Genomic DNA, 27788 nt, shown 5'->3' with positions numbered 1-27788 from the left:
AAATAATTTGAAAACCCTCCGATTAAGTGACCTATTTCCCCATCATCTTGAACTTGTGCTAGCCCATGACTCTTTTGACCAATAGGATATGGTATAAGTATCTCTATGCCAGATATGGAAATAAGCTTTAAAACAATAGCAGCTTCTACCTTGGTCTCTTGTAGCTTCTAACCAGCATGAGAGAATTCTGGCTACTCTGTAGAGAGGCCCTGAGAGTGACAGGAGTCACCTGAACCCCAAATTTCACTTGTTGCTGGCAAAGCACCAAACACGTGACTGAGGACATATTGAACCCTCCACCTCAGAATATTAACCAGATTAATAACAATGAATGTCTCCATTAATAAACAGAAAATAAAAGAATTATCCATCTGAACCCCACCAAAATTCTATGCCCCATGGAATTGTGTCATGTCATTAAATGGCATATTAGAAAAGAAGAAACACCTCAAAACACTAACCTAAGTTCCAACTTAAGAAGGTGGGAAATCATGAATATTAATGCAGAAATCAATGAAGCAAGTACAATATAGAAAAAAACTGCTTCCTTAATCTTCTCAAAGAATTAATAAAACAAACCAATGTTAGTTCTTTGAGAAGAATAAATGATACATTTCTAGCAAGAACAATGAAGGAAAAAAGAGAAAAGAAACAAATTACCTGTCATTTGGCATGGTGTATGGCATTGATTGAAATGGTTCCAATAACTAAAGGGTATAAAATTATTTTAATTTTTGAAATGTCCAAAGTGTCAGGGTTTTGTCTGAAAAACACACCAAAAAAAAAAGAGAATACCCAAAAGAGTTCCATTATTTAATGGAAATTTTATATGAAGGAAAATTCTACAAGAAGGTACAGCAATGGCCTTGGTCATATTCATGAGTAAATACCTCCTCTTCCTCTGTTACACTCTAGAGACTGCTGAGGCTCTGTCTTAGACTATTGAAGGAAGAGTGTAAAGAGATTCTCCATTAGAACACCTGCTGCCAGAGGCTAGATGGTCATCTTGTCTTTCTGATGGCAGTTCATAAATGAGTGGTTACTACTCTACCTGGAAAGTTGTGGCAGATCCTCATGGGAAAATATAAGACTAAAGGAGTTCAATGGGTAAACTTTAATGTGTTTTCTCAGCTATTATGGAAGACACTGAGGACATTAAAAAGCCAGATCACAAGGATTGATACCAATTCATGGTCAGTGATTAATTAATGGGAAAATAGTTGATTCAAGTACTTCTTGCCTGAGATACTACCTTTATGGGAATTAAAAGGACTGATCAAACTGGGACAAGTTGATGCCCACCAAAATAAAAACTCTACCAGGATTGGAAAGTGACTGGAGTCAACAAATAGGTATTTTGGTTCATTACCTAGAAGTAACTACTTATATACATGAAAGGAATGGTCACAGAAGGACCCAAACCAACAGAAGCACCAGAAAAGGTAAAAATTGTTTACCATAAAGGTCCACTTTCTTAGCAAGATAGGTAAGACTTAAAAATTCATTAGGACATATCCACTAGGGTGATGGCCCAGCATATAGCTAGTAAATAGATCATATTTGATGTTTGTTCTTAACACCAGGAAGATTTAAGCAAGCTTTGAAGGCCACTGAAACGTATTTGAGACTTGATTTTTCTCATGGAAGTTAAATCTAACTTCTGAAAATTAAATAATCTGAATTGTTTTTGCCCACCAAGTTACATTGTTCTGATCAAGGAAACTATTTTACAGTAATGTTATACAACAATGGGCAAATAAACACCACATCCAATATACATATCATACCCTTTATCTTCTGCAGAGTAGTGGAAATATTTGAAATCATTAATTGAAATACCTGCTAAAAAAAACTGGGGCAGGTAGGTCAGTAATAAAGGCTGGTTTACTTGTTTTCAAGTTGTACATTAAAATTAAACATGAGATAATCGTGGTTTTTGTTTTTAGTTTTGTTTATGTGATGAATAACATTATTGATTCATGTTTGTTGAGCCAACCTTGCACCACAGGAATAAAGCCTACTTGATTGTGGTGTATTAGCATTTTGATATGCTGCTGGATTCTGTTTGATAGTATTTTGTTGACTATTTTTGCATCTATGTTCATCAAGGGTATTGACCAGAAATTTTCTTTTTCAGCTGTGTCTCTGCCAGGTTTTGGCATTCGGATGATGCTGGTCTCATAGAATGATTTGGGAAGGTGTTCCTCCTCCTCAATTTTTTGGAATAGTTTCACTAAGAATGATACCAGCTCTTCCTTTCATATCTGGTATAATTTGGCTGTGAATCTGTCTGGTCCTGGGCTTTTGTTGGTTGGTAGGCTTTTAATTGCTGATTCAATTTTGGAACTCACTTTTGCTTGGCTTGGAGATTGAATCTAAATGTCCATCAATGGTAGATTGGATTTTTAAAATGTGGTACACATTTACCATGGAATACTGTGCAGCCATAAAATGTAGTGAGATAATGTCCTTTGCAGGAACATAGATGAAGCTGGAGGCCATTATCTAAGCAAACTAACACAGGAACAGAGAATCAAATATCTCATGTTCTCACTTATAAGTGAAAGCTAAACATTGAGTACATATAGATACAAAGAAGAGAACAACAGATACTTGAGGGTGGAGGATGGTAGTTTCTTCCACTTGATTGCATCAGCTATTGAAGCTTGTGCATGCATCATGAATTTCTCATGCCATGGTTTTTATCTCCATCAGGTCATTTAAGGTCTTCTCTACACTGTTTATTCTAGTTAGCCATTCATATAATCTTTTTTCAAGGTTTTTAGCTTCCTTGCGATGGGTTTGAACATCCTCCTTTAGCTTGGAGAAGTTTGTTATTATTGACCTTCTGAAGCCAACTTCTGTCAATTGGTCAAAGTCGTTTTCTGTCCAGCTTTGACCCACTGCTGGTAAGGAGCTGCGATCCTTTGGAGGAGAAGAGGTGCTCTGGTTTTTCAAATTTCCAACTTTTCTGCTCTGGTTTCTCTCCATCTCTGTGGTTTTATCTACCTTTGGTCTTTGATGATGGTAACCTACAGATGGGGTTCCGGTATAGATGTCCTTTTTGTTGATGTTGGTGCTATTTATTTCTGTTTGTTAGTTTTCCTTCTAACAGTCAGGTCCCTCAGCTGCAGGTCTGTTGGAGTTTGCTGGAGATCCACTCCAGACCCTGTTTGCCTCGGTGTCACCAGCAGAGGCTGCAGAACAGCAAATATTGCTGCCTGATCCTTCCTCTGGAAGCTTCGTCCCAGAGGGACACTCGCCTGTATGAGGTGTAAGTCATCCCGTACTGGGAGGGTGTCTCCCAGTTAGGTTACATAGGGGTCAGGAACCCACTTGAGGAGACTGTCTGCTCTCAGACCTCAAGCACCATGCTGGAGAACCACTGCTCTCTTCAGAGCTGTCAGACAGGGACGTTAAAGTCTGCAGAAGTTTCTTCTGCATTTTGTTCAGCTATGCTCTGCTCCCAGAGGTGGAGTCTACAGAGGCAGCAGGCCTAGGTGTGCTGCAGTGGGCTCCACCCAGTTCAAGCTTCTAGGCCACTTTGTTTACCTACTCAAGCCTCAGTAATAGCGGATGCCCCTCCCCGCACCAGGCTGTTGCCTCGCAGGTCAATCTCAGACTGCTGCACTAGCAGTGAGCAAGGCTCCCTGGGTGTGGGACCTGCCCAGCCAGGTGCAGGAGAGTATCTCCTGGTCTGCCATTTGCTAAGATCATTGGAAAAGCACAGTATTTGGGCAGGAGCATCCCGTTTTTCCCAGGTCCAGTCTTCCATGGCTTCCTTTCACTAGGAAAGGGAAGTCCCCTGACCCCAGTGCTTCCGGGGTAAGGCAATGCCCTGCCCTGCTTCAGTTCCCCCTCCCACTGTCCAACCAGTCCCAATGAGATGAACCAGGTACCTCAGTTGAAAATGCAGAAATCACCCATCTTCTGCACTGATCATGCTGGGAGCTGCAGACCAGAGCTGTTCCTATTCAGCCATCTTGGAGCAGTGACCACATTTGTTTTTCTTGTAGAAACACTCTGCTGCTCCAATTCAGGGATGGTGATGGCAGATAATTTATTTGCAAATGATTGAGGTTTTCTAACACTTAGATTACTGATAGAAAGAAAGGAATGGGCAGGAGAATGTGTGCAAGGGATTGACTTACATTGATGAACCATTGAATCTAATTTGGGTATGGTGGGAAGAGAGAAAGTGAAGGGAAAAGAATAGTGAAAAAGTGTCAGGGTCATTGAATGGTTGGAACGAATTTAGTACAGTAAGTGAGCTAAAAAGATTGTTGAAATGATCTAGAGTGTGACACTTAATATTTAGATAATTTAGGTAGTTTAATTGGAAACGACAAAGTTTAGATAGACTAGAATCAATAGTGGAGACTACTAGTAACTCACAGGAACTTCTCTGGTTTCTTGATTGAACATAGCTATGTGCATTCCCATTGACTTCTGAACCACCGTCAGTAAGTTTCATCTTAGTGGGAGTCCTTAGGCTGTCCCTTTCTCCAAATTATGCCATTAAATTTCTGGCTGACTGGCCACTTTGTTGCTTGCCCCAGCTAATATCCTCTACACATACTAGTCTTCTCTACTTGCTTCCCACTGTAACCTCTTTGTATTCAATAGGATCCTTGGGCAGGGATTTTTCCATGCTGTGAAGTAACTCCCCTTCAGTGGGGCAGCAGAGCTTCCAGTCCATATAGACTGCTTGCCTATCCAGGGTTCAACTTCTGAGCTAAAGAACTGGACTGCAAGACAAAGGTGGATAAAAGCAGCCACTCTTCTTACTGAGATTTATGGAGACTTTCTAGAATAAATATTTCCCAACAGTATGCTCTTTGGCCAATTTCTAGAGATTATTTTTAGAATTTTATCCAGTTTTATTGCTGCCTTTTGGTGGTGAGTGAATATACCAAGACCCACAAATACCCATTCTCACAGTACCATCTGAACAAAATGATTTTGAAGTAAAATTTGTTTGTTCAAAAATTTCAGGAACATTTACATACCATAAATTATTCTTGATTTGACTTTTTATAGTCTACAAAATATGAAAACTATTAAGAAGTTATCTTTTTTTTTTTTTTTTTTTTTTTTGACAGTCTCACTGCGTCGCCCAGGCTGGAGAGCAGTGGTGTGATCTCGGTTCACTGCAAACTCCACCTCCCAGGTTCATGCCATTCTCCTGCCTCAGCCTCCTGAGTAGCTGGGACTACAGTTACCCACCACCATGCCTGGCTCATTTTTTTGTATTTTTAGTAGAGACAGGGTTTTACCATGTTAGCCAGGATGGTCTGAAGTTACCTCATTCTTAATACCAGTTTTAAGTGGAATTTACAACTAGAACAGTGATGCTGGCCTGATCACCTGCACTTGCTTGACTATTGATGTAGCTGAAATCTTGGCTAGAAAAAAGAAGGGGCTTCCTCTTTCCTCTTCAATGGCCCATTTCTGAATATTCCAAACTCAGAGACTCAGGGACCACAGCAAGGATATTGAACAACTTTTATTTTGCTCAAGTAAATATTACATGATAAATTCAGAGTATTATTATGAAAACACTGATTAGACACTATTTGCTTATTTTGCACAACCCTCCATGAACTTTGATGTTTACCACAAAGGACATTACTAAACTAGCTTCCAGTTAGTACGCTGAAATTCAAAGTCATGCTCATAACTGTTAGTAAAAGAGGATTCAAAGCAACACCACCGCCACTGAAGTATTTTTAATTATATAAGATTGGAACTACCAGGCATGTGGCTCATGATCAGTGTAATTCTGATCTCACAGATATCCTCTGTTGGGGGAGAAGGTAAGTTGAAAGCAGACCTGAATGTTTAGTTCCTTTTTCAGATACATTTATCCGTTTTGGTGTGTATGCTTATATATTTTTTAGTGAATAAATAGCTGAAAATATTTTAAATGATTTATAATGTTAATCTATTTTATGGAAATACTTTCTAACATGCAATTAGCAGGAAAATAGAATAAAATTAGTTCTCTCCATCCTCTAAGTTGCAAAGGTAAATGGCCGCCAAACAGAGAATGTAAAGATGAATTAAATGAAGGAAAATCTGCTATAATCACAGTGGCAAGGTGAAGTATTAGTGTAATTCTGCATAAACTCTGCAATGCCACTAACTAGAAAAATCAATCTCAAAAAGATTTGGCCACCTTCAAAATGCTTTTAGGATTTTATTTTCTTAGATTTGATCATGTAAATTTTAAAGGTCTTTAAATTTTAAATGGAATTCCCATTCAATCTAATTATCATTCAACAGAGGGAAATATATTTTACTGAAACAATAGAAAATATCACTTATATATAAACCAGTGAACTGTCAAGAAATTGCTCCTTCTGAGCTCTTAAATATCAAGAATGAAGTAATGTATCACCTCTTTAATAATATTACAAACTGCTTCTTATGATATTTTATAAATGGTCCTATTTTATTTCATGTTGAAATTAAGGCCACCATACCACATGAATTGCAAATAAAATCTCTACCAAGGTCTAGGATACTAATTAAACTATGTGTGTACATGGAGTTTCGATCATTATGCTTTACTCTTTGATTTCCAGAAAGTTTTTACTTTACTGTTTTGCTGTTTCCTAATGTTTACAGACCTTTGAAGTTTTATTTGAACAGTTTCTCGTCTGTCCTAACATAAGAGAACGATATGAACAATAAAATTCTTTCCTTTAAATATTTGCCCTTAGAAGTGTTGCAAAGCATTATTTCTATTGGTTTGAAATTCATTTTATTTTGTTTTCACTTTTAGTGCTGAGTTGCAATCACAGGAGTGCGACTGTATGAGTGTATTTGATTTTTCTTAAGTCTATGTTTATGGTATTCATTAAGTGCCTTATACACCTATTACAAATGGCATTACAAGAGGATTTCTAAATAGGGGGGAAACAGAGGAAGACAAGTGAAAAATATGAGAGAAATATACAGAATTTTGACAATTCCTAACCCTCCCCCCACCAAAAAAATGTTCAAGCTTCAATCCAGTCTCTGGGAGAAACTTCAGTGACATTCTATCTAAAGGTTGCCTAGATGTTAAATGATCTGTAAATGTGTGTTACACTGTCCTTTAGGTGTCTATTGAGAGCCCTGCCAAACAGCAAAAACAACACACTGAAGCAACACATTTGTATACATAGAAAACTGCATGCTTCCAGTAGCAAAATATTCATCAAGCAATATGTTGTGCTTCATGTAGCAAAGAAGCTGGAAGAAAATGACAAGCCTAACCACACCTCACTGCAACTTACCATAGTGTCCCAAAGAAAAGCAAAATGTAAATAGGCCAATAAATTGCAAGACTATATGTGACTGTGAGTGTGTGTGTGCGCGCACGTGTGTGTGTGTGTATAAACAGTCATACATAATGATAGGGGCACGTTCTGAGAAGTTCATCCTTAGGCGATTTCTTTCTTATTCAAACATTGTAGGGTGTACTTACACAAACCTAGGTTGTATAGCCTACTACCTAACTAGGTCATATGGTGTACAGCCTGTCGCTCCTAGGCTGCAAACCTGTACAGTACGTTACGGTACTGAATACTGTGGGCAACTGTAGCACCATTGTAAGTATATGTTTATCTAAATATAGAAAAAATACAATAAAAATACAGTACAAAACATTACAAATGGCACACTTGTATGCGACTCTTACCATGAATAGGGTGTGCAGGACTGAAAGTTGCTCTCAGTAAGTCATTACATGAGTGGTGAGTGAATATGACAGCTTAGAACATTACCATACACTAGTGGAGGTGGAATAAACACTGTATACTTAGGCTAGACTAATTTATTTTATTAATTAATTAATTTATTTAAATAGTTTTGGCGGGAGCAGGTGGTTTTTGGTTACATGGATAAGTTCTTTAGTGCTAATTACTGAGTTTTTGATACACCCGGGATAGACTAAATTTATTTTAAAACTTTTCTTCGATAATAAATTAACCTTAGTTTATATTAACCGTTTTACTTCATCAACTTTAATTCTTTTTGTCTTTTGAGATTATATTTAGCTTAAAAACATTGTAGAGATGTACAAAAGATTTTTTATTTCTATTCTTGTTCTATAAGCTTTTCTCTTTTAAATATTTTACTTATTTATTTACTTTTTAAACCTTTTGTTAAAAGCAGACACAAACACACACATTAACCTTGGCCTACAAAGGATCAGGATCATCAGTACCACTATCTTATTCCTCCACTCTTGTCCCACTAGAAGGTCTTCAGGGTGGTAACACACATGGAGCTGTCCTCTCCTGTGATAACAAAGGTTTCTTCTCGAATAGTTACTGAAGGACCTGAGGAAAAATTAACTGTAAAACAGTGAATAGAAGAAGTGAACTATAAAATACTGATAACAATTATAGTATATGAAATACATTAACCAGTAACACTTCTATATTATCATCATCAAGTATTACGTACTGTACAAAATTGTGTGTGGTGTATTTTTATGTGACTGACAATGCTGTAGGTTTGTTTACGCCGGCAGTGCCACAAACATGTGAGTAATATATTGCACTGCAATGCTATGATGGCTATTAGGTGATAGGAATTTTTCAGCTACACTCTAATCTTATGGGTCCCCTGTCATATAAGCAATCAGTCATCGACCAAAATGTCATTATGTGTTGAATAACTGTATGACTGTGTGTGTGTGTGTGTGTGCATATATATATATAATGTGTGTGTGTGTATATATATCCCAGAAGAAATATATTCATAGTATTCTATCAGAATGTTGAGACAAGAAAAATTATTTTCTACTTTTGAAGTGGGTGGTTGTGTAAAGGAGGTTTGCAAAAAGACATTAACACTCCTAGCTAGCACCACTGCAGATATGCACAATGAATATTTGATGAATGTCATAGAGTTAGTTCTGGAAAACCAAGTTATTCTGGATAGCAAAGAATATGTAGGTGCAAATGTATGAAAATAAACTACTATAATTTTGGAGGAGTGAAGGATAATCGAAAGAGTTATGATAGGTTAATACTATCAAGACGGGAGTCTTTCCCTCAATACCTTTACCAAAACTATCTAATGTCAAATTTTAAACAGACAATCAATTTCAGGTTTCATAAGGTGAAAATATTTCAAATATTGTGTAACATTAAACGTTACTTGTAGATAGATGAAAAAGAGAAATTTCTCTTGATTTGTCAGCTTAATTTCTGCACACATCTTCCAAATAAGGTGAAAAATAAAAATATTCCTTATGCAACAGTACTATATTGCAAAAATATCTTGAGATAAAAACAAAGAGCAGTATTATATTGAGGAAATATATTGAGCTAAATACTTACTCAAAGATAAAGTATATCAAACCCATAGAATGTACAATATCAAGAGTGAACCCTAACATAAACTATGGACTTTGGGTGATAATTATATTGATGGTGTGGGAGGTTATCCATGTGGTAGGGAAGAGGAAGTGGTATGTAGGAAATCTCTGTACCTTCCACTCAATTTTGCTGTGAAAAACCTGTAAATAAAAAATAAAGTCTACTAAAAAATATGTGTGTGTATATATGTATGTGTACACAAAAAAGAGTCAAAAAGTACGAAGATTTCACTCATTTTCTACATTGCTTTAATGTATCTTGCACCGTAGTGCGTATGGATGCATATATACATATATACAGTAGTTCTTTAGTATCCTCAAGGAATTGGTTCCAGGACTCTACCCACCCCCAGTAGATACCAAAATCCAAGGATACTCAAGTCTCTCAGAGAGAATGGTGTAGTATTTTTATATAACCTGTGCATATCCTCCCATACAGTTTATTTTATTTTATTTTATTTTATTTTATTTTATTTATTTATTTGTTTACTTTTTTTTTTTTTATATCTTACTGGTTTTTATTGTTATCATTTGTTTATTGGGCTGCTTTTTGATATGACATTATAATAGAAGGAATTTATTCTTTTTTTTTTTTTTTTTTTAATTTATTTATTATTATTATACTTTAAGTTGTAGGGTACATGTGCATAACATGCAGGTTTGCCACATATGTATACTTGTGCCATGTTAGTCTGCTGCACCCATCAACTCGTCATTTACATCAGGTATAACTCCCAATGCAATCCCTCCCCCCTCCCCCCTCCCCATGATAGGCCCCGGTGTGTGATGTTCCTCCTGAGTCCAAGTGGATCTCCTGTTGGTCAGTTCCCAACTCAAGTGAGAGAATACATGCGGTGTTTGGTTTTCTGTTCTTGTTTAGTTTGCTAAGAATGATGGTTTCCAGCTGCATCCATGTCCCTACAAAGGACGAACTCATCCTTTTATGGGCTGCACAGTATTCCATGGTGTATATGTGCCATGATTTTCTAACCCAATCTGTCAAAATGATGGACATTTGGGTTGATTCCAAGTCTTTGTTATTAGAATAGTGCTGCAATAAACATACACGGTGCATGTGTCTTTATAGCAGCATAATTTTATGGTCCTTTTGCATATCCCAGTAATGGGATGGCCAACAGGCGGTAGCCATCTAGTTTTAGATCCTTGAGGAATCGCCATACTGTTTTCTCATAATGGTTGAACTTAGTTTACAATCCTGTACACCAACAGAAAAGTGAAAGTGTTCTCATTTCCACATCCTCTCCAGCACCTGTTGTTTCCTGATCTCTTGAATGATCGCCATTCTAACTGGTGCGAGATGTATCTCATTGTAGGTTTTGATTTGCATTCTCTGATGGCCAGTGATGATGAGCATTTTTTCTGCTATGTCTGCTTGGCTTTCGTATGAATGCCTCTTTGAGAAATGTCTGTTCATATCCTTTGCCCACTTTTGATGGGGTTGTTTTGTTTTTTCGTAAATTTGTTGGAGTTCTTTGTAGGTTCTTGGATATTAGCCCTTTGTCAGATGAGTAGATTGCAAAATTTTCTCTCCCATTCTGTAGGTTGCCTGTCTACTCTGTTGGTAGTTTCTTTGCTGTGCAGAAGCTCTTTAGTTTAATGAGATCCCATTTCGCTCACTTTAGCTTTTTGGTTGCCGCTGCTTTGGTGTTTTAGATGAAGTTCTTGCCCATGCCCATGTCCCTGAATTTGTACTACCTAGGTTTTCCTCTAGGATTTTATGGTATTAGGGTCTAACATTTAAGTCTCTAATCCATCTTGAATTAATTTTCGTATAAGGAGTAAGGGAAAGGATCCAGTTTCAGCTTACTTATGGCTAGCCAATTTTCCTAGCACTATTTATTAAATAGGGAATCCTTTTCCCATTTCTTGTTTTTCTCAGGTTTGTCAAAGATCAGATGGCTGTAGATGTGTGGTATTATTTCTTGAGGACTCTGTTCTTGTTCCATTGGTCTATATCTCTTACTTGTTCTCAGTACCATGCTGTTTTGTTTACTGCAGCCTTGTAGTATAGTTTGGAAGTCAGGTATGATGCCTCCTAGCTTTGTTCTTTTGACTTAGGATTGGTTCTTGGAGATGAGGGCTCTTTTTGGTTCCATATGAACTTTTAAAGCAGCTTTTTCCAATTCTGGTGAAGAAACCCTATTGGCAGTTTGATGGGGATGGTACTGAATCTATAAATTACCTTGGCAGTATGCATTTTCAATTTATATTGATTCTTCCTATCCATGAGCATGGAATGTCTTCCCATTTGTTTGTGTCCCTTTTATTTCACTGAGCAGTGGTTGTAGTTCTCCTGAAGAGGTCCTTTACATCCCTTTGCAAGTTGGATTCCTGTGCATTTGATTCTCTTGGGATACCGTGGAATGGGAAGTTCATTCAAGTGATTTGGCTCTGTGTTTGTCTGTTGGCTGGTGTATAAGAATGCCGGTGGATTTGCAGCACACTTTGTATCCTGAGACTTTGTTGAAGTTGCCATCAGCCAAGGAGATTTTGGGCTGAGACAATGTGGGGTTTCTTTTCTAAATATACAATCATGTCAATTTCAAACAGGGACAATTTTGATCTCTTTCTTTCCTAACTGAATAATTCTGATTTCTTTCTCTCTGCTCAATTGCCCCAGCCAGGAACTTCCAACACCATGTTGAATAGGAGTGGTGAGAGAGGGCATCCCTGTCTTGTGCCAGTTTTCAAAGGGAATTTTTCCAGTTTTTGCCCATTCAGTATGATATTGGCTGTGGGTTTGTCATAAATAGCTCTTATTATTTCTTTGAGGTAACGCCCATCACACCGAATTTATTGAGCGCTTAGCATGAAGGGCTGCTGGAATTTCTGTCGCCTTTCTGCATCTATTGAGATAATCATGTGGTTCTTGTCTTTGGTCTCTGCCATATGCTGATTGTTTATTGATTTGTGAATGTTGAACCAGCCTTGCATCCCAGGGATGAAGCTTCCCACTTGATCATGGTGGATAAGCTTTTGATGCGTTGCTGAACTGCCGCTGCATTTTATTGAGGATTTTTGGCACGATGTTCATCAGGGATATTATCTAAAATTCTCTTTTGTTGTGTTCTGCCAGGCTTTGCATTTGTGGATGATGCTGGCCCATAAACAGAGTTAGGGAGGATTCTTTTCATTGATTGGAATAGTTTCAGAAGGAATGGTACCAACTCCTCCTTATACCTCTGGTAGAATTTAGCTGTGAATCCATCTGGTCCTGACGTTTTTTGGTTGGTAGGCTATTAATTATTGCCTCAATTTCAGAGCCTACTATTGGTCTATTCAGGGATTCAACTTCTTCCTGGTTTAGTCTTGAAGAGTGTAAGTGTCCAGGAAATTATCCATTTCTTCTAGGTTTCCTTCTCAGTTTATTTCATGTGAGAGTGTTTATAGTATTCCTCTGATGGTAGTTTGTATTTCTGTGGGTCGGTGGTGATATCCCCTTTTATCATTTTTAATTGCATCATTTGATTCTTTCTCTTTCTTTTTATTAGACTTGCTAGTGGTCTGTCAATTTTGTTGATCTTTTCAAAAACCAACCCTGGATTCATTGATTTTTGAGGGTTTTTGTGTCTCTATCTCCTCTGCCCTACCATCTTAGTTATTTCTTGCCTTTCGCTACCTTTTGGAATAAAAGTTTGCTCTTTAAGCTTCTAGTTCTTTAATTTATGTTAGAGTGTCAATTTTGATCTTTCCGCCTTCGGTGGGCATTTAGTGCTATACCCCTCTGCACACTGCTTTAAATGTGTCCTGAGATTCTGGTATGTTGTATCTTTTGTTCTCAGCTTGGCTCTTCAAAGAACATCTTTATTTCTGCCTTCATTTCTGTTATGCACCCAGTAGCCGGCCCAGAGCAGGTTGTTCAAGCCTCCATGGAAGGAGCGGCTTGATTGAGCTTTAGTCCTGAGTTCTAGTTTGATTTCACTGTGGTCTGAGAGACAGTTTGTTATAATTTCTGGCTCGGTATCGCTGAGGAGTGCTACCTCCACCTGGCGTGGCCGGACTTTGGAGTAATGCATGATGTGGGTGCTGAGAAGAATGTATATTCTGTTGATTTGGGGTGAGAGCTCTATGGATGTTCATTAGTCTGCTTGCTGCAGAGATGAGTTCACCCCGGAATGGAATGGGTCTCAAATGGGGATCTCAACCAACAAATGGAAAGTGCCGGGAAGGAAATTGTAAGCCCCCTAAGGACTTGCTTTATGAATCTGGGTGCTCCTGTATTGGGTGCATATATATTTAGGATAAGTTAGCTCTTCCGTTGACTGATCCCTGGACCATTATGTAATGGCCTTTGTCTCTTCTTTTGATCTTTGATGGTTTAAAAGTCTGTTTTATCAGAGACTAGGATTGCAAGCCCCTGCTTTTTTTGTTCTCCATTTGCTTAGTAAATCTCCATCCCTATTTTGAGCCTAAGTGGCTGTCTCTGCGGCAGATATTCCCTCTCTAAATACCGTGAGACTGATGGACCTTGACTCTTTATCCAGCTCTTGCCAGTCTGTGGCTCCTTTCTCATTGGAGCATTTAGTCCATTTACGCATAAGCAGATTGTTATGGAACTTGATCCCGCCATTATGATATTAACTTGCTATTTTGCTCTGCGAAGATGCAGTTTCTTCCTAGCCCTCGATGGTCTTTACATTTTGCATGTTTTTGCAATGGCTGGTACCGGTTGTTCCTTTCCATGCTGAGGCTTCCTTCAGGTCTCTTGTAAGGCAGGCCTTAGTGGTGACAAAATCTCTAAGCATTTGCTTATCTCAGGAAGGATTTTATTTCTCCCTTTCCACTTAAGGAAACCCAGCTTGGTTGGACATGAAATTTGGGCTTGTACCTTTCAAGAATGTTGAATATTGGCCCCCACTCTCTTCAGCTTTGGAGAGTTTCTGCCTCAGAGATCTGCTGTGAGTCCTGATGGGCTTCCTGTGGGTAACCCGACCTTCTCTGCCTGCCTTAGCATTTTTTCCTTCATTTCAACTTTGTGAATCTGGCAATTATGTAAGGTTCTGGAGCTGCCTTCCTCTATATACCCCTGCATGCTCTCTCATTTCCTGGATTTGAATGTTGGCCTGCCCTACTAGGTTGTGGAAGTTCCTCTGGATGATATCCCAAGAGGTTTCTCTTAACTTGGTTCCATTTCTTCCCCTCACTTTCAGGTAACTTTGACCAGACGTAGATTTGGTCTTTTTACACAATCCCATACTTCTTGCAGGCTTTTCTATTTTTTCTTTGTTTTCTTCTCGCCTATTTATTCATTTGATCCTCAATCGCTGATAATTTTCTTCCACGACCGAGTCGTTACTGTTTGTGCATTTGTCACGCATTTTCGAGCTGGAGCGACCTCTTTCTATTTCGTTTATGACCTTCTCTAGACGAACCAGTCTGTCAATTTTCCCACCTTTGCCGACGGTCTTCGTCCCGAAGTTTGATTCCACCTATTCTGAAATGACCAGTTCCTTCTCATCCGTCGTCACTGATCCATATGGCGAGCCGCGCCCCTTTTGCCGGAGATGCCTGGTTTTGAATTTCCAGTTTCTGTCTCTGCTTTTTCCCCATCTTTTGTGGTTTTATCTACCTTGGTCTTTGATGATGGTGATAAAATTGATAAGCGGTGTCCTTCCTGTTGATGCTGTTTTCCTTTCAATAGCTGTGGACCCCTCAGCTGGTCTGCGGAATTGCTTGAGGTCCACTCCAGACCCTGCTTGCCTGTATCAGGCAGCAGAGGCCAAAAGAAGATAGAATATTTCTGAACATGAGTGTACCTGTCTGATTCTGCTTTGGAAGCCTCAGTGCATCTGTTCCCAGAGGTGTGGGGTGTCAGACTGCCTCAGTGGGGATGTCTCCAGTTAGGCTGCTACTCTCGAAATGTAACTCACTATAGGCAGCCCTGTCCGCTCTGTGATCTCAGCCCGTGTTGGGAGATCCACTGCCTCTCTAAAGCTGCCAGACAGAGTCACAGGCCTGCAGAGTTTCCTTTTCATTGCTTTGTTGTTGTTGTTGTTGTTAAGCGTGGCCAAAGCCCCAAACCCCAGAGAGGTGGAGTCTCATGAGACAGTGCAAGCCTTGAGCTGCTGTGAGCCTGTCCAGGTTGTAGCTTCCCAGCAGCTTTGTTTCATCACTTAGCCTCACAGCAATGGTGGCTTCCCTCCCCAGCCTCCCCGCCATGCCTCTTGGCTGCAGATCAGCAGACTGCCAGGCAATGAGGGAGGCTCATGGGCTGGGACCCTCCCCGGCCAGGTGGGATATGATCCTCCTGGGTGTGCCTGTTTGCTTAAAGCGCAATAATATTGGGTGGGAGTTACCTGATTTTCCAGGTGTTGTGTGTCTCAGTTCCCCCGGCTAGGAAAGGGATTCCTCCTGCCCAGAGGCATGCCCCGCCTCTGCTTCAGCCTCAGCTGATCGGGCTGCAGCCGACTGTAAGCAACTGACTGGCCCTGCACTCCCCAGTGAGATGAACCAGGCACCTCAGTTGAAAACAAACACCGTCTTCTGTGTCGCTGGAGCTGGAGTTGAGATCAGAGTTTCTGTTCCTGTGGCCTCGTCATCTTGTTCGCCTCTATTTGTTTGCATTTATTTATTTTTGAGGTGCAGTCTGTTTCACGCCTCCTGTGCTGAGGGCTTAGTGGCGTGATTCTGGCTCACTGCAACCTCCTCCAGGTTCAAGTGATTCTTTCTGCCTCAGCCTCCCCGGTAGCTGGGATTACAGGATACACCACCAATTGTATAATTATGGTGTTTTAGTAGAGATGGGTTTTCGCCATGTTGGTCAGGCTGGTCTCAAACTCCTGACCTCAAGTGATCCACCCGCCTCAACCTCCCAAAGTGCTGGGATTACAGGCATCAGCTACCACACCCAGCCCTCTCATACAATTTAAGTAACTTAAGTAATTTCTAGATTATTTATACTAATTCCAATGTAAGTACTTCTACAACAAAGGAAATATGCAAATGATCTTTTCTCCGAGAAACATTTATGAGAGCAGAGAGAAATAGATATACAAGATGTTCTTTGTCCTAAAACAGCTATAAACATGCACATTTTATTATAAAAACCAAAATACAAGTATACACATATAAATACAAATATACAAATACATATTTGTATATACAACATTTAGCAGAGTTTAGCTCTAAATTTATCTTGATTGAGTTGTTCTTAGTGATTTTCTTATATTCTCTAAATTATTTCCACTGAAACTATATTAACTTTGTAACCAGAAAATATTCAAAATGATATTAGTAAACAAACAACAAAACTACCTACCCAACATCTTTACCGCACCAGAAAAAAAAATAGGGCAGAGTTTCTGGTGGAGATACCTATGATGGTCAATGAGAATAGAGAAAAGAAGTAAGTTGAGAGCTAAGAGCAACCTTATCACTCCTCTACTGTATACTATGCAGATAAGGAAGATTTGCTACTCTTATACTCTGCTTCATTCTTAAATTGTGGTGTGAGGGTTTTCTTCTTGAAGAAATTGCAGGAGAGTTCATACTTCATATCACTCCAAAATATAAATTTTATATGCATTAGCAATGACCTCCTCAAATACTTTTGTACCCTTAATTAGTGATGGTTTTTCATTCCTAATTTGTACACTGGAAAGCATTTAAGCTAAAGGCATTTAAGCTAAATGAAAGAAAAAAACTGTAAATGAGATGATTAAAATATAATCTACTGATTTATTTATGTAGCTTATTATGTAATTCTACAGTTTTGTGTTATTTTCCCAGCAACATTTTGTGATTTTCCAAAAATAAAACATGGAATTCTATATGATGAAGAAAAACATAAGCCATTCTCCCAAGTTCCTACAGGGGAAGTTTTCTATTACTCCTGTGAATATAATTTTGTGTCTCCGTCAAAATCCTTTTGGACTCGCATAACACGCACGGAAGAAGGATGGTCACCAACACCAAAGTGTCTCAGTGAGTAAATGCCCTGTTCATTAAATGGATGTCATTCAGTGAATAAAGAAGGATGTGCCAGACAAGACCATAAGGTCTTGATAATCACAGGGGCAGTGACCAGAGGAGCTGGAAAGATGGGAGATGTAGTCCTCCAAGTTTGAGATGCCTCCTATGAGAATCAATGAAGAATAAATTCCATGTAATTTCCATATTACATGGAAATGCTCTACGTGTTGAAATATATTAATTGTTTTAGACTGATGATTAATATATTTGACTGCTAATATTTCTTTACTAATATTCATTTGGCAGTAGCCTGATCATAGTTTTCCTTTAAAATGCCATTTTTATACATATTCTGTTTTGAATTTACCATTCTTCTGCACATTGCAAGGAGGTTTAGCATTTTCACTTTTATATTTCAATAAATCATTTATTTGGTCCTTCAAAGTGCAGCTATTAATATTCCAATAAATGTAGAGAGCAGACTCCAATGATAACAGGTGTATTAAAAGAGAAAACAATTGGGAGACAGACAGATGAGGCAACAAAGGAAGTAGCAATGATCTTTCTCCTAAGAAACATTTTTGAGAGTTAAGAGAGAAATAGATATATGAAGATGTTCTTTGTCCCTAAAATAGTTTATAAACATAAAATATTTTATTATAAAAACCATAGAGCAACAATATGAAATATTTTCTTCTATATGTACATATAAAAGAAACAAAAATATATTTCAGCATATATATATATAGTAGTATGACTTAAAGTCTTTTGAAAATGTTTATATTTGATTTCAGCTTTGAAAGTTTTCCTTTTTTTTTTCTTGAGACAGAGTAAGACTCTGTCACCCAGGCTGGAGTACAGTGGCGCCTTCTCAACTCACTGCTACCTCTGCTTTCTGGGTTCAAGTGATTCTCCTGTCTCAGCCTCCAGACTAGCTGGAATTACAAGTGCGCACCACTATGCCCTCTAATTTTTGTAATTTTAGTAGAAACAGGGTTTCACCATGTTGGCCAGGCTGGTCTCAAACTCCTGGCCTCAAGTGATCCACTCGCCTCAGCCTCTCAAAGTGCAGGGATTACCAGCATGAGCCACTTCACCCAATTTATTAAAATATTTTAAAATGCAGTTGTACTTTTTCTTTGCTACTTCCATCTTGTATATTAATCCGTTTTGGGGTCCTTAGGACTGTGTTTCTTTCCTTTTGTGGAAAATGGTCATTCTGAATCTTCAGAACAAACACATCTGGAAGGAGATACTGTACAAATTATTTGCAACACAGGATACAGCCTTCAAAACAAGGAGAACAATATTTCATGTGTGGAACGGGGCTGATCTGCTCCTCCCAAATGCAGGTCCACTAGTAAGTACAACGCTGTTCTCTCAGATACTGTTATATATTATAAAGTTTAAAAAAAATAAATCTTTTTTTTTTTTACAAATTAAATATAGGTTATATATAAGTTTTACCACATACTTCTATCATTATTCATTTGATTTTCAGTTCCAATTGTGTCTAAATGGATGTGCAATAACATAGTTTGCCTAACTATATAAATCAAATGTATGTGATAAGTAAAAACATTAAACAAGAATACACCTTGAATATAATCCCTTGAAGTTTAAGTAATGCCTGCGTGTGGTTTATAGTGTCAGGTTAGTTGACAAGAAATGGTTACAAAACTGAAGTATTAAAGTGAAAATAAATCAAATTCTAATGAAAATGTCTTGTAAGTAAGACAGCATTTAATATGTATCTTTATTTAAATTCTTATGCTTTATTGAATAAATCATCAATTCCTATGTTTTAGAAAGTCCATACTTCTGAGAGGTATGTTTATTTGTGAGCGGCTTAGCATTTGGAAAACGATTCTTTGGGAAACCTGTGGCATAAATGATGGCGCCTCCCAGTCCTGTGTGAACTCTTGTAATTCTTCGTCTTTATAGCGCCTCAGTAATTGTTCTTCGCCCAGCCCAATACGATTCCGTCCTATGCTTGCACAGCTCAGTATTCAACTAAAAACACAAGGAGCCCCATGGAAACTTCTACAGCTCTTTCTCTTCATACCACTTTCTCTCTGCTACTATGCCCAGTAACTTCTGGCCACCGTAGTCTCCAAGACTGACCTTATTAGTCTCAACTCAAGAAGACCACTGAGTTCTTCCTGGGTTCTCCCTCACAGCACAGAGTATGAGAAAGGCCTCCCAGCAAACAGATGGGGCTGTGTGCTATGGTAGTTTGGGGTTTTGAGGTTTTTTCATTTTCTTAGTCATCACGGTTGTGTGCTGGGAGATTTCCAGTGTTCTTGATATATATTTTGTACAGTTTTCTAATTTTTTTCCAGTGGAATGCTATGTTGATACCAGCTATTCCATCCTATCAGGAAATAGAATCCGTGGTATGCTTTTCAAAAGATGTTATGTTATCAAATATTATTCCACATCTTCAATATTTAATTTAAAACCTCTAGAGCAGGGCACAGTGGTGTGTGCCTGTAGTCCCAGCCACTGGGAAGGCTGAAGCAGGAGGATCACTTGAGCCCAGGTGTTCAAGACTGCAGTGAGCTATGACTGCACCAGTGCACTCCAACCTGGGCAACAGAGTGAGACCCTGTCTTCACTAAATTTAAACTTCTAGAAAACTGAGTCTTCTTAAAACAACTGAAACTGTGATAGTTTTTCGGTAAATAGTTAAATCATAGTATCTTTCTATTACTACAGGATTAAACATGATTAACATTTGCAAAAAAAAAAAAAGAACAAATGTTATGAATACCAGATAATTCCAGTGATTGAATAGGGTTCAGGATTTATAGGCTTCAATGATGGCATAAATATTTCCATGCTCTCTCTATGTCATGAACAAGCTCTCTTCAATTTGTGGGATGATGGCTATTGTCAGCCCAACGATTATATTTTAGAAGCTTGACAAATTAAGTTTGACCAGCTGTATCCCATACAAGCTGGCTCTCTCTTGTGTACAGTCTGTATGACTTTGTTAGCCTTTGATTAAGTCTGTTGCTTTGTGACACAAAAAATATCCCGGGTTTAATTCATGTTTTCCCTGTCCAAGAACTAGAATCAGCCATACCTTCAATAAGTTCTGGTTCCATTCAGTGAGTAATGACATTTAGAAACTAAGTTGCCAAGATAAAGTTGCTTCAAAACTTAGCCCATTTTATTTAGTCTGACAAAGAACACATCTTTTTGTTCAAGTTCTCACAATATTGCTACCTTTCCCTCTCTGCCTGTTGCTTATTCCAAAAGCATAAGGCAACATATTGAGGTTATAAGAGTAGATGGAGGAAGTCAGAATCTCCAAAGTGGAAGAATTCAGCAGAATAGTCTATGTCCAAGGTTGAATGGTAGCTCAAGAACACCATGGAGAGTTAATAAAGTTTCAGGGCAACTAGACTCATAATGATAGGTGCATAGTCTGTTTTTTCATCTAAGGTAACATTTTGCAAGTTATGGTAATCTATGTTCCAGGGATTAGTACAGAGCCATCTTTGGGAGCCATTATTCCTTCTACAACACCATGCAATAACCACATATGAATGAAGCAGCTGGGAAACCCTACATCAGCCAAGATCAATTATATTTATTTATTTATTTATATACTTAATTACTTACTTATTTCCTTATTATTATTATTATTTTTTTTTTTTGAGACAGAGTCTCACTATGTTGCCCAGGTTGGAGTGCAATGGTGTGATCTTGGCTCCCTGAAAATTCTGCCTCCAAGGTTCAAGCGATTCTTGTGCCTCAGCCTCCTGAGTAGTTGGGATTACAGGCATGTGTCACCACACCCAGCTACTTTCCGTATTCTTAGTAGAGACAGGGTTTCACCAAGTTGGCCAGGTTGGTCTTGAACTCCCAACCTCAAGTGATCTGCCAACCTTGGCCTCCCAAGTGCCGATATTACAGACATGAGCCACTGCACCCAGCCAGATCAATTATTTTCAATGGCATTTTGTTTTTACAATTAGATTTTTAAAAAGATGACAATCAATAAAGAATTGCCATCCAAAATCTTGGAATAAAATACAGAGATTTAGGGATACAAGTTTTATGTAAGTGAAATGAGTCACATTCTAGTGGGATTTGCTCAAGTAAACTGCAATCAAACCATTAAAGTGCCAATAACAGTACATAAAACTAGTCACTTTAAATAATATTTATGAGATTATTAATTAGAAAATATTTCAATTTTTTTTGTGTGTATACTTGATTTATTCAGATTATTTACTCTGTCTTGAATGTCAATTATGTATTTTATGTAAGAATTAATATATACTTTTATGAAATAAACATTAATGAGAGATGATTAAATAAGAAAAATAAACACATATTCATATACATAATTATTTCTAATTGAATCAGAAGATATTCATAATGAGTTTTTATAAACATACTAGTGATAGAGATGAGAATAATGGAAAGGTTCAAAAAACTTAGAAGATGGGTTTTTTAAAAAGTCTTTGATATTTAGTTACCCATTTATAAAATTGGGAAAAATTTGATTTATAATTTCCCTCCAACTTTCTCCCCATATGGGTGAAATTGGCCAAAAGAAAGGGGCTACAGTCCCCATGCAAGTTCAAAACCCAGCAGGGCACTCATTAAATCTTCAGTCTCCAAAAATGGTCTCCTTTGACTCCTTGTCTCACATCCAGGACACACTGATGCAAGGGGTAGACTACCAAGGCCTTGGGTAGCTCCACTTCTGTGGCTTTGCAGCGTTCAGCCACCAGGGCTGCTCTCATGGGCTGGCATTGAGTGCCTGTGGACTTTCCAGGTGCATAGTACAAGCTGTTGACTTATCTACCATTCTGTGGTCTGGAGGAGAGTACCCCACTATGCAAAGCTCCACTCGGCAGTGCCTCAGTGGTGACTCTGTGTGGGGGTTCCAACCCTACATTTCCCTTCCACACTGCCCTAGCAGAGGTTCTCCATGAGGTCTCCGCCCCTGCAGACTTTTGCCTGGACATGCAGGAATTTCCACACAACCTCAGAAATCCAGGCAGAGATTCCCACTTGGAACCAAAAAAAAGCTCAAAATCTTATCTTCTGTGCATTATCCACAGGCACAAAACCATGTGGAAGCTGCCGAGGTTCGAGGTTTGCACCTTCTGAAAAAATGATGTGAGCTGTATCTTGGCCCCATTTAGCCACAGCTGGAGCTGGAGCAGCTAGGACTCAGCAGGGCACCAGGTCCTGAGGCTGCACACAGCAGCAGGGCCCAGGCCCATGAAACTATTTTTCCTCCTAGGCCTGTGATGGGAAAGCCTCAAAGATCTCTGACATGCCCTAGAGTCATTTTCGCCATTGTCTTAGGCTATTAACATTTGGCTCCTTGTTACTTATGCAAATTTCTGCAGCAGGCTTGAATTATTCCCCAGAATATTAGTTTTTCTCTTCTACTACATGGTCAGGCTGCAAATTTTGCAAACTTTTATAGTCTGTCACTCTTGAATATTTTGCTGCTTAGAAATTTCCTACTCTAGTTACCCTAAATCATCTCTCTCAACTTCAAAGTTCCACAGATCTCTAAGGCAGGGGCAAATTGCCTATAATCTCTTTGCTACAGCATAGCAAGAGTGACCTTTGCTCCAGTTCCCAATGAGTTTCTCATTTCCGTCTAAGACTACCTCGGCCTGGACTTCATTGTCCACATCACTATAAGCATTTTGGTCAAAACCGCTGAACAAGTCTCAAGGGGGTTCCAAACTGTCCCTCATCTTCCTGTCTTCTTCTGAGCCCCCTAAGCTGTTCCAACCTCTGCCTATTACCCAGTTCCAAAGTCACTTACACATTTGCAGGTACCTTATAGCAGTGCCCACTGTACCAATTGACTGTATTAGTCCATTCTCACACTGCTATCAAGAACTTCTCCAATCTGAGTAATGTATCAATAAAGTAGGTTTGGCCAGACATGGTGGCTCACACCTGTAATCCTAGCACTTTGGGAGACTGGGGCAGGCGAATCACTTGAGTTCAGGAGTTTGAGACTAGCCTGGCCCACATGGTGAAACTCTGTCTTTACTAAAATATAAAAATTAGCTGGGCATGGTGGTGCACACCTGTAATCCCAGCTATTCAGGAGGATGAGGGAGGAGAATCACTTGAACTGGGGAGGCGGAGGCTGTAGTGAGCCGAGATAGTGCCACTGCACTGCAGTCTGGGCAACAAAGTGAGACTCCATCTCAAAATAATAATAATAAATAAATAAAATAGGTTTAATTGACTCACAGTTCCACATGGCTGTGGCTTCAGAAAACTTACAATCATGGCAGAAGGGGAGGCAGGCACTTCTTCACAAGGCAGCAGGAGAGAGACAAGTGGGTGAAGGGGAACTTCCAAACACTTATAAAACCATCAGATCTTTTGAGAACTCACTCACTATCATGAGAACAGCATGGGAGAAGCCATCCCCATGATCCAACCACCCCCCACTGTGTCTCTGCCTCAATACCTGGGGATTACAATTCAAGATAAGATGTGAGTGGGGACACAAAGCCTAACTATATCAGGTGGCAAGTATGTGTGATAAATGATGTGAATGCAAAAAAGAGTAATTTCAAGCGCTCCAGCTACCAGTATCTCCTCAGGCTTCTAATATCATTCCCTTCTTATATTTTTGATAGATTTGGAACAATTTAATGTAATTAAGTCAAAATAGCTGATATATTTTTTCAAGTTATGAGAAAAATATTGTACAGTATTAGTTGGTTCTACATGTCACTATTAGTTTATGCCTTATGGTCAATCTTGGAAGTGTTCAGTCATTTTTTTTTATTGTTTTCAGTCCGGTACTTTTTCTTTTCTCTTTCTGGATCACCTCTCCTTATTTGTTATTGTTTGTTGTATTCTCAAGGTCTCTGAAGCTCAGTTCAGCTTTCTGTTTTCAGTCTATTTTCAGACTGAGTAATTAATATTGCTCTGTATTGAAGTTCATGAATTTATTCATCTGTCAACTCCCCATGTATTAAGCCTATCCAGTGGGTTTTTTTTTTTAATTCTTGTTTTACTATTTGGGTTTATAATTCCTACCGGACTTTTCAAAGCACCATCAGTTTCAACATCTGTGTCTTCTTAGTGTTGTCTTCTGTTATTAATAATTGTCTTTTCTCTATTGAGACTTTCCTGGTCCTTAATACGATGAGTAATTTTTAAATTTATTCTAGATATTTTAGGTGTTATATTTTGAGTACTGGATTGCAAAAAGTCTTATTTGGCAGCTTCCATTGCTGCCATGCTGGGTATAAGCCCAGGTTTCCCACTTAGCTTCTGCTGACATCATGGGGAAAGGGAGAGGTGTCTTGTTACTTGACCATGTGGGTGAAAGTTTAGGTTCCACAGTTGACCTCTGTTTATCTGGGAGTGTGGAGGGTGGTCATTGGCTTCTTAGGATCTTTCCTACAGTATGTAAGTTATTGGTAAACATGATTCTGGTCTTGTAAGGCTGCTCTTTTCCTGGGCTTTTGGGTATAGAAAGTAGGCGCTTCTGGGGATTTTCTTTTTTTGTCTGAACCTCATATTAATACTGGGTTGCAGTCTCCTCCAGTGTCCTAACCAGGATATACAGGAGTCCAAAAGAAAACCCGCACAACCCTGCTGTATCATTCCTGAGTCCTGAAGTCTCTAGCTAGATCTGCCTCTTTCAGAGTCTTCTTATGTTCTTTTCTTTTTTTTTTTTTTTTACATTGTGTCCAAAATTCGAGTTGTACTTAGCATAAGGAAAAGGTAGAAAAGTTCGTTCCTCATTTTGCCGATACCAAGAATCCAGCAATTTCCTTTTACTTTCTATTAATTTGTATTGTTTAAATTTTTCAAGGAATTAATGTTTCTTTTGTAAGGCAAATGAAAATAAAGAATGAAATGACTATGGACCCAATAAACTCCAAAGAATGTTGAATTTAAAATAAGAAACTTTCTGTGTTTGTCATAGCTTTCTATCTGTTTAGCACATACTCATTTAGAAAAACATTTCTTAATCCTGGAATACTACGAGGTGTCATCTTTGTTAATGCTGTATGTGTTCATTCAGTCAGGAGAAAATAACTTAAAATATAACTTTCAGTTTGTAGGATAAATTTTACTCCAGGAATCATTTCATTCAGCACAAATCACAAAAGCCCTGATAGAATATAAAGTGCCTAGTTTGTATTTGCCTTATTTGAACTTGCAGTTTTATTTGCTCTCCCAGTAAATCAAATGATGTTTTTTTAGTTTTTGCAGAAAAATGTGGGCCCCCTCCACCTATTGACAATGGAGACATTACTTCATTCCCGTTGTCAGTATATGCTCCAGGTTCGTCAGTTGAGTATCAATGCCAGGACTTGTATAAACTTGAGGGTAATAATCAAATAACATGTAGAAATGGACAATGGTCAGAATGACCAAAATGCTTAGGTAAATACTTTAGTATTCTCATGGGTCTGGAAAAATCAGTGTGATGAGTCTGATATTTCACTGTTTGTAATAGAATTTTCACAGATTAACAAACAAGCATTCTGCTGAATGCTTGCCTACCAAACGTTTATATAATGGAATGTAAAGTTTAGAAATTTTTCTCTTTATATTTATGTTTTATTTTAAAACATTTAGTTGATAAATTAAAAAAATCTATTCGTGTTCTATAACATGTTGTTTGATATATTTATAAAGCAGTGATTACTACAAATTAATTAACACATTCATCACCACCTATGGTTACCATTGTGTGTAAATGTGTGTGTGTGTGTGTGTGTGAGATAAGGACTCTTAAAATATGCTTTCTCTTCAAATTTCAAGTGAATAATACCATATTATTAGCTATTAATGTCATTACATTTCTCTATTTGATTCCCAGTTCTTGTTCATCTTATTACTGAAAGTTTGGATTCTTTCACCAAAATCATAATCAAACAGAAACAGCAATGACAGGTTCTAAAATACAACTATCTTAATATAACAATTGATGTTATGAATCTGGTAATAACTTTAAATTATCATCCATTAAACATAGTACCTCATTTTTACATCGTTTACCATTTTAACTTTACTTAAATCTATATTATGTTTTTACAGCATTGGTTTGGAAAGGATTTAGAGAAATAATTCCTCAACCATCATATAACATTCTACTTGAAAACCTGTCTATGAGTCTATAAAGATTTGCATACTACTTAATGTTTTATGTTCATTTTTTTCTACTTTCAGAGCCATGTGTAATATCACAAGAAATGATGGAAAAATATAATATAAAATTAAAATGGACAAACCAACGAAAGCTTTATTCAAGAACAGGTGACATAGTTGAATTTGATTGTAAATATGGATATCGTTCAACAAAATCTCAATCATTTCAAGCAGTGTGTCAGGATGGAAAACTGATATATCCCAGTTGTGAAGAAAAATAGAATAAATGGCATTACTATTAGTGAAATGCACATATATTTTTCTGAATTTACTATTAAATCTGTTTTCAATTTCATTTTTCAAGTACTGTTTTACTCATTTTTATTCATAAATAAAATTTTGTGTTGATGTGTGAAAATGCAATTACAATCTGAGACATGTCACAATGGTGAGTACTATCTTCACCAAATCTAAGTAATAACCTAGGAATTGTCTTTTTTTTTTTTTTCCTTTTTTAAAAAAAAATTGACAATAACTGTATATATTCATGGGGTACATAGTAATGTTTCCATATATATAATGTATAATGGTCAGTTAGGGTAATTAGTATATCCATTATCTCAAACACTTATCATTTCTTTGGGTTGGGAGCATTAAATATTCTCCTTCCAGCTATTTGGTACTCCATAGTATATTATTGGTAACTGAAGGAATTATATCTAAATATTACCCCCACATATATTGAAAGTCAGTTCCTAACAGTCACAGCCTGGGAGTTCATGTTAGCCTTCTTTCAGAGCTTGCAACTATGTATATCCACATAACTAATCAAAATAATACGTGTTTTGGTGAGAATTAGCATCTGCGATGGTTAGTTTTATGTGTCAACTTGGCTAGGCTATCAAGCCCAATTAAATAATCAAATGTTAATCTAAGTGTTGCTGTGAAGAAAGTATTTTATAGATGGAGTTAATAACATCTACAATAAGTTGTCTTTAAGTAAAGATTACCCTTGATAATGTGGGTGGGTCACATTCAATCAATCGAAGCAGTAAGAGTCAAAACTTAGGCTTCCAAAGAAGAAGAAATTCTACCTCAAGATTGTAACATTCACTCTTGTCTGAGTTTCTACTCTATTCGCCTATGAATTTTGGACTTACTTATGCCCACAAGTCAAGTAAACCAATTGCATTAAAAAAACTCTCTCTATCTCATCTACCTACATACATCTCACACTATACATTCTGTTTCTCTGGGAAACACTAATACATTATCTTACCACTTAATTTTTTTTAACCAATTAAAATCTCTCACTATCTTCCTAGGATTCGCATCACTTAATATTCACTAGAGAGGCTAG

At 37.9% G+C, this 27788-nt stretch overlaps 1 protein-coding gene across 1 annotated transcript; it reads left to right on the top strand.

Annotated features, from left to right (window-relative positions):
• Positions 1 to 5627: 5627 nt before the first annotated feature.
• Positions 5628 to 26942, top strand: LOC100997780 (complement factor H-related protein 2-like). The gene is given in 5 exon segments (XM_031657434.1): positions 5628 to 5816; positions 17126 to 17320; positions 18492 to 18668; positions 25538 to 25720; positions 26510 to 26942. Coding segments are annotated over 5 exon segments (813 nt in total). The 5' UTR covers positions 5628 to 5758; the 3' UTR covers positions 26710 to 26942.
• The last annotated feature ends 846 nt before the right edge of the window (positions 26943 to 27788 follow it).

Source organism: Papio anubis, chromosome 1, assembly GCF_008728515.1.
Source record: "Papio anubis isolate 15944 chromosome 1, Panubis1.0, whole genome shotgun sequence".
Taxonomy (NCBI): Eukaryota; Metazoa; Chordata; class Mammalia; order Primates; family Cercopithecidae; genus Papio; species Papio anubis.
Note: the sequence above shows the minus strand (reverse complement) of the source record. Positions and strands in the feature narration are given on the sequence as shown.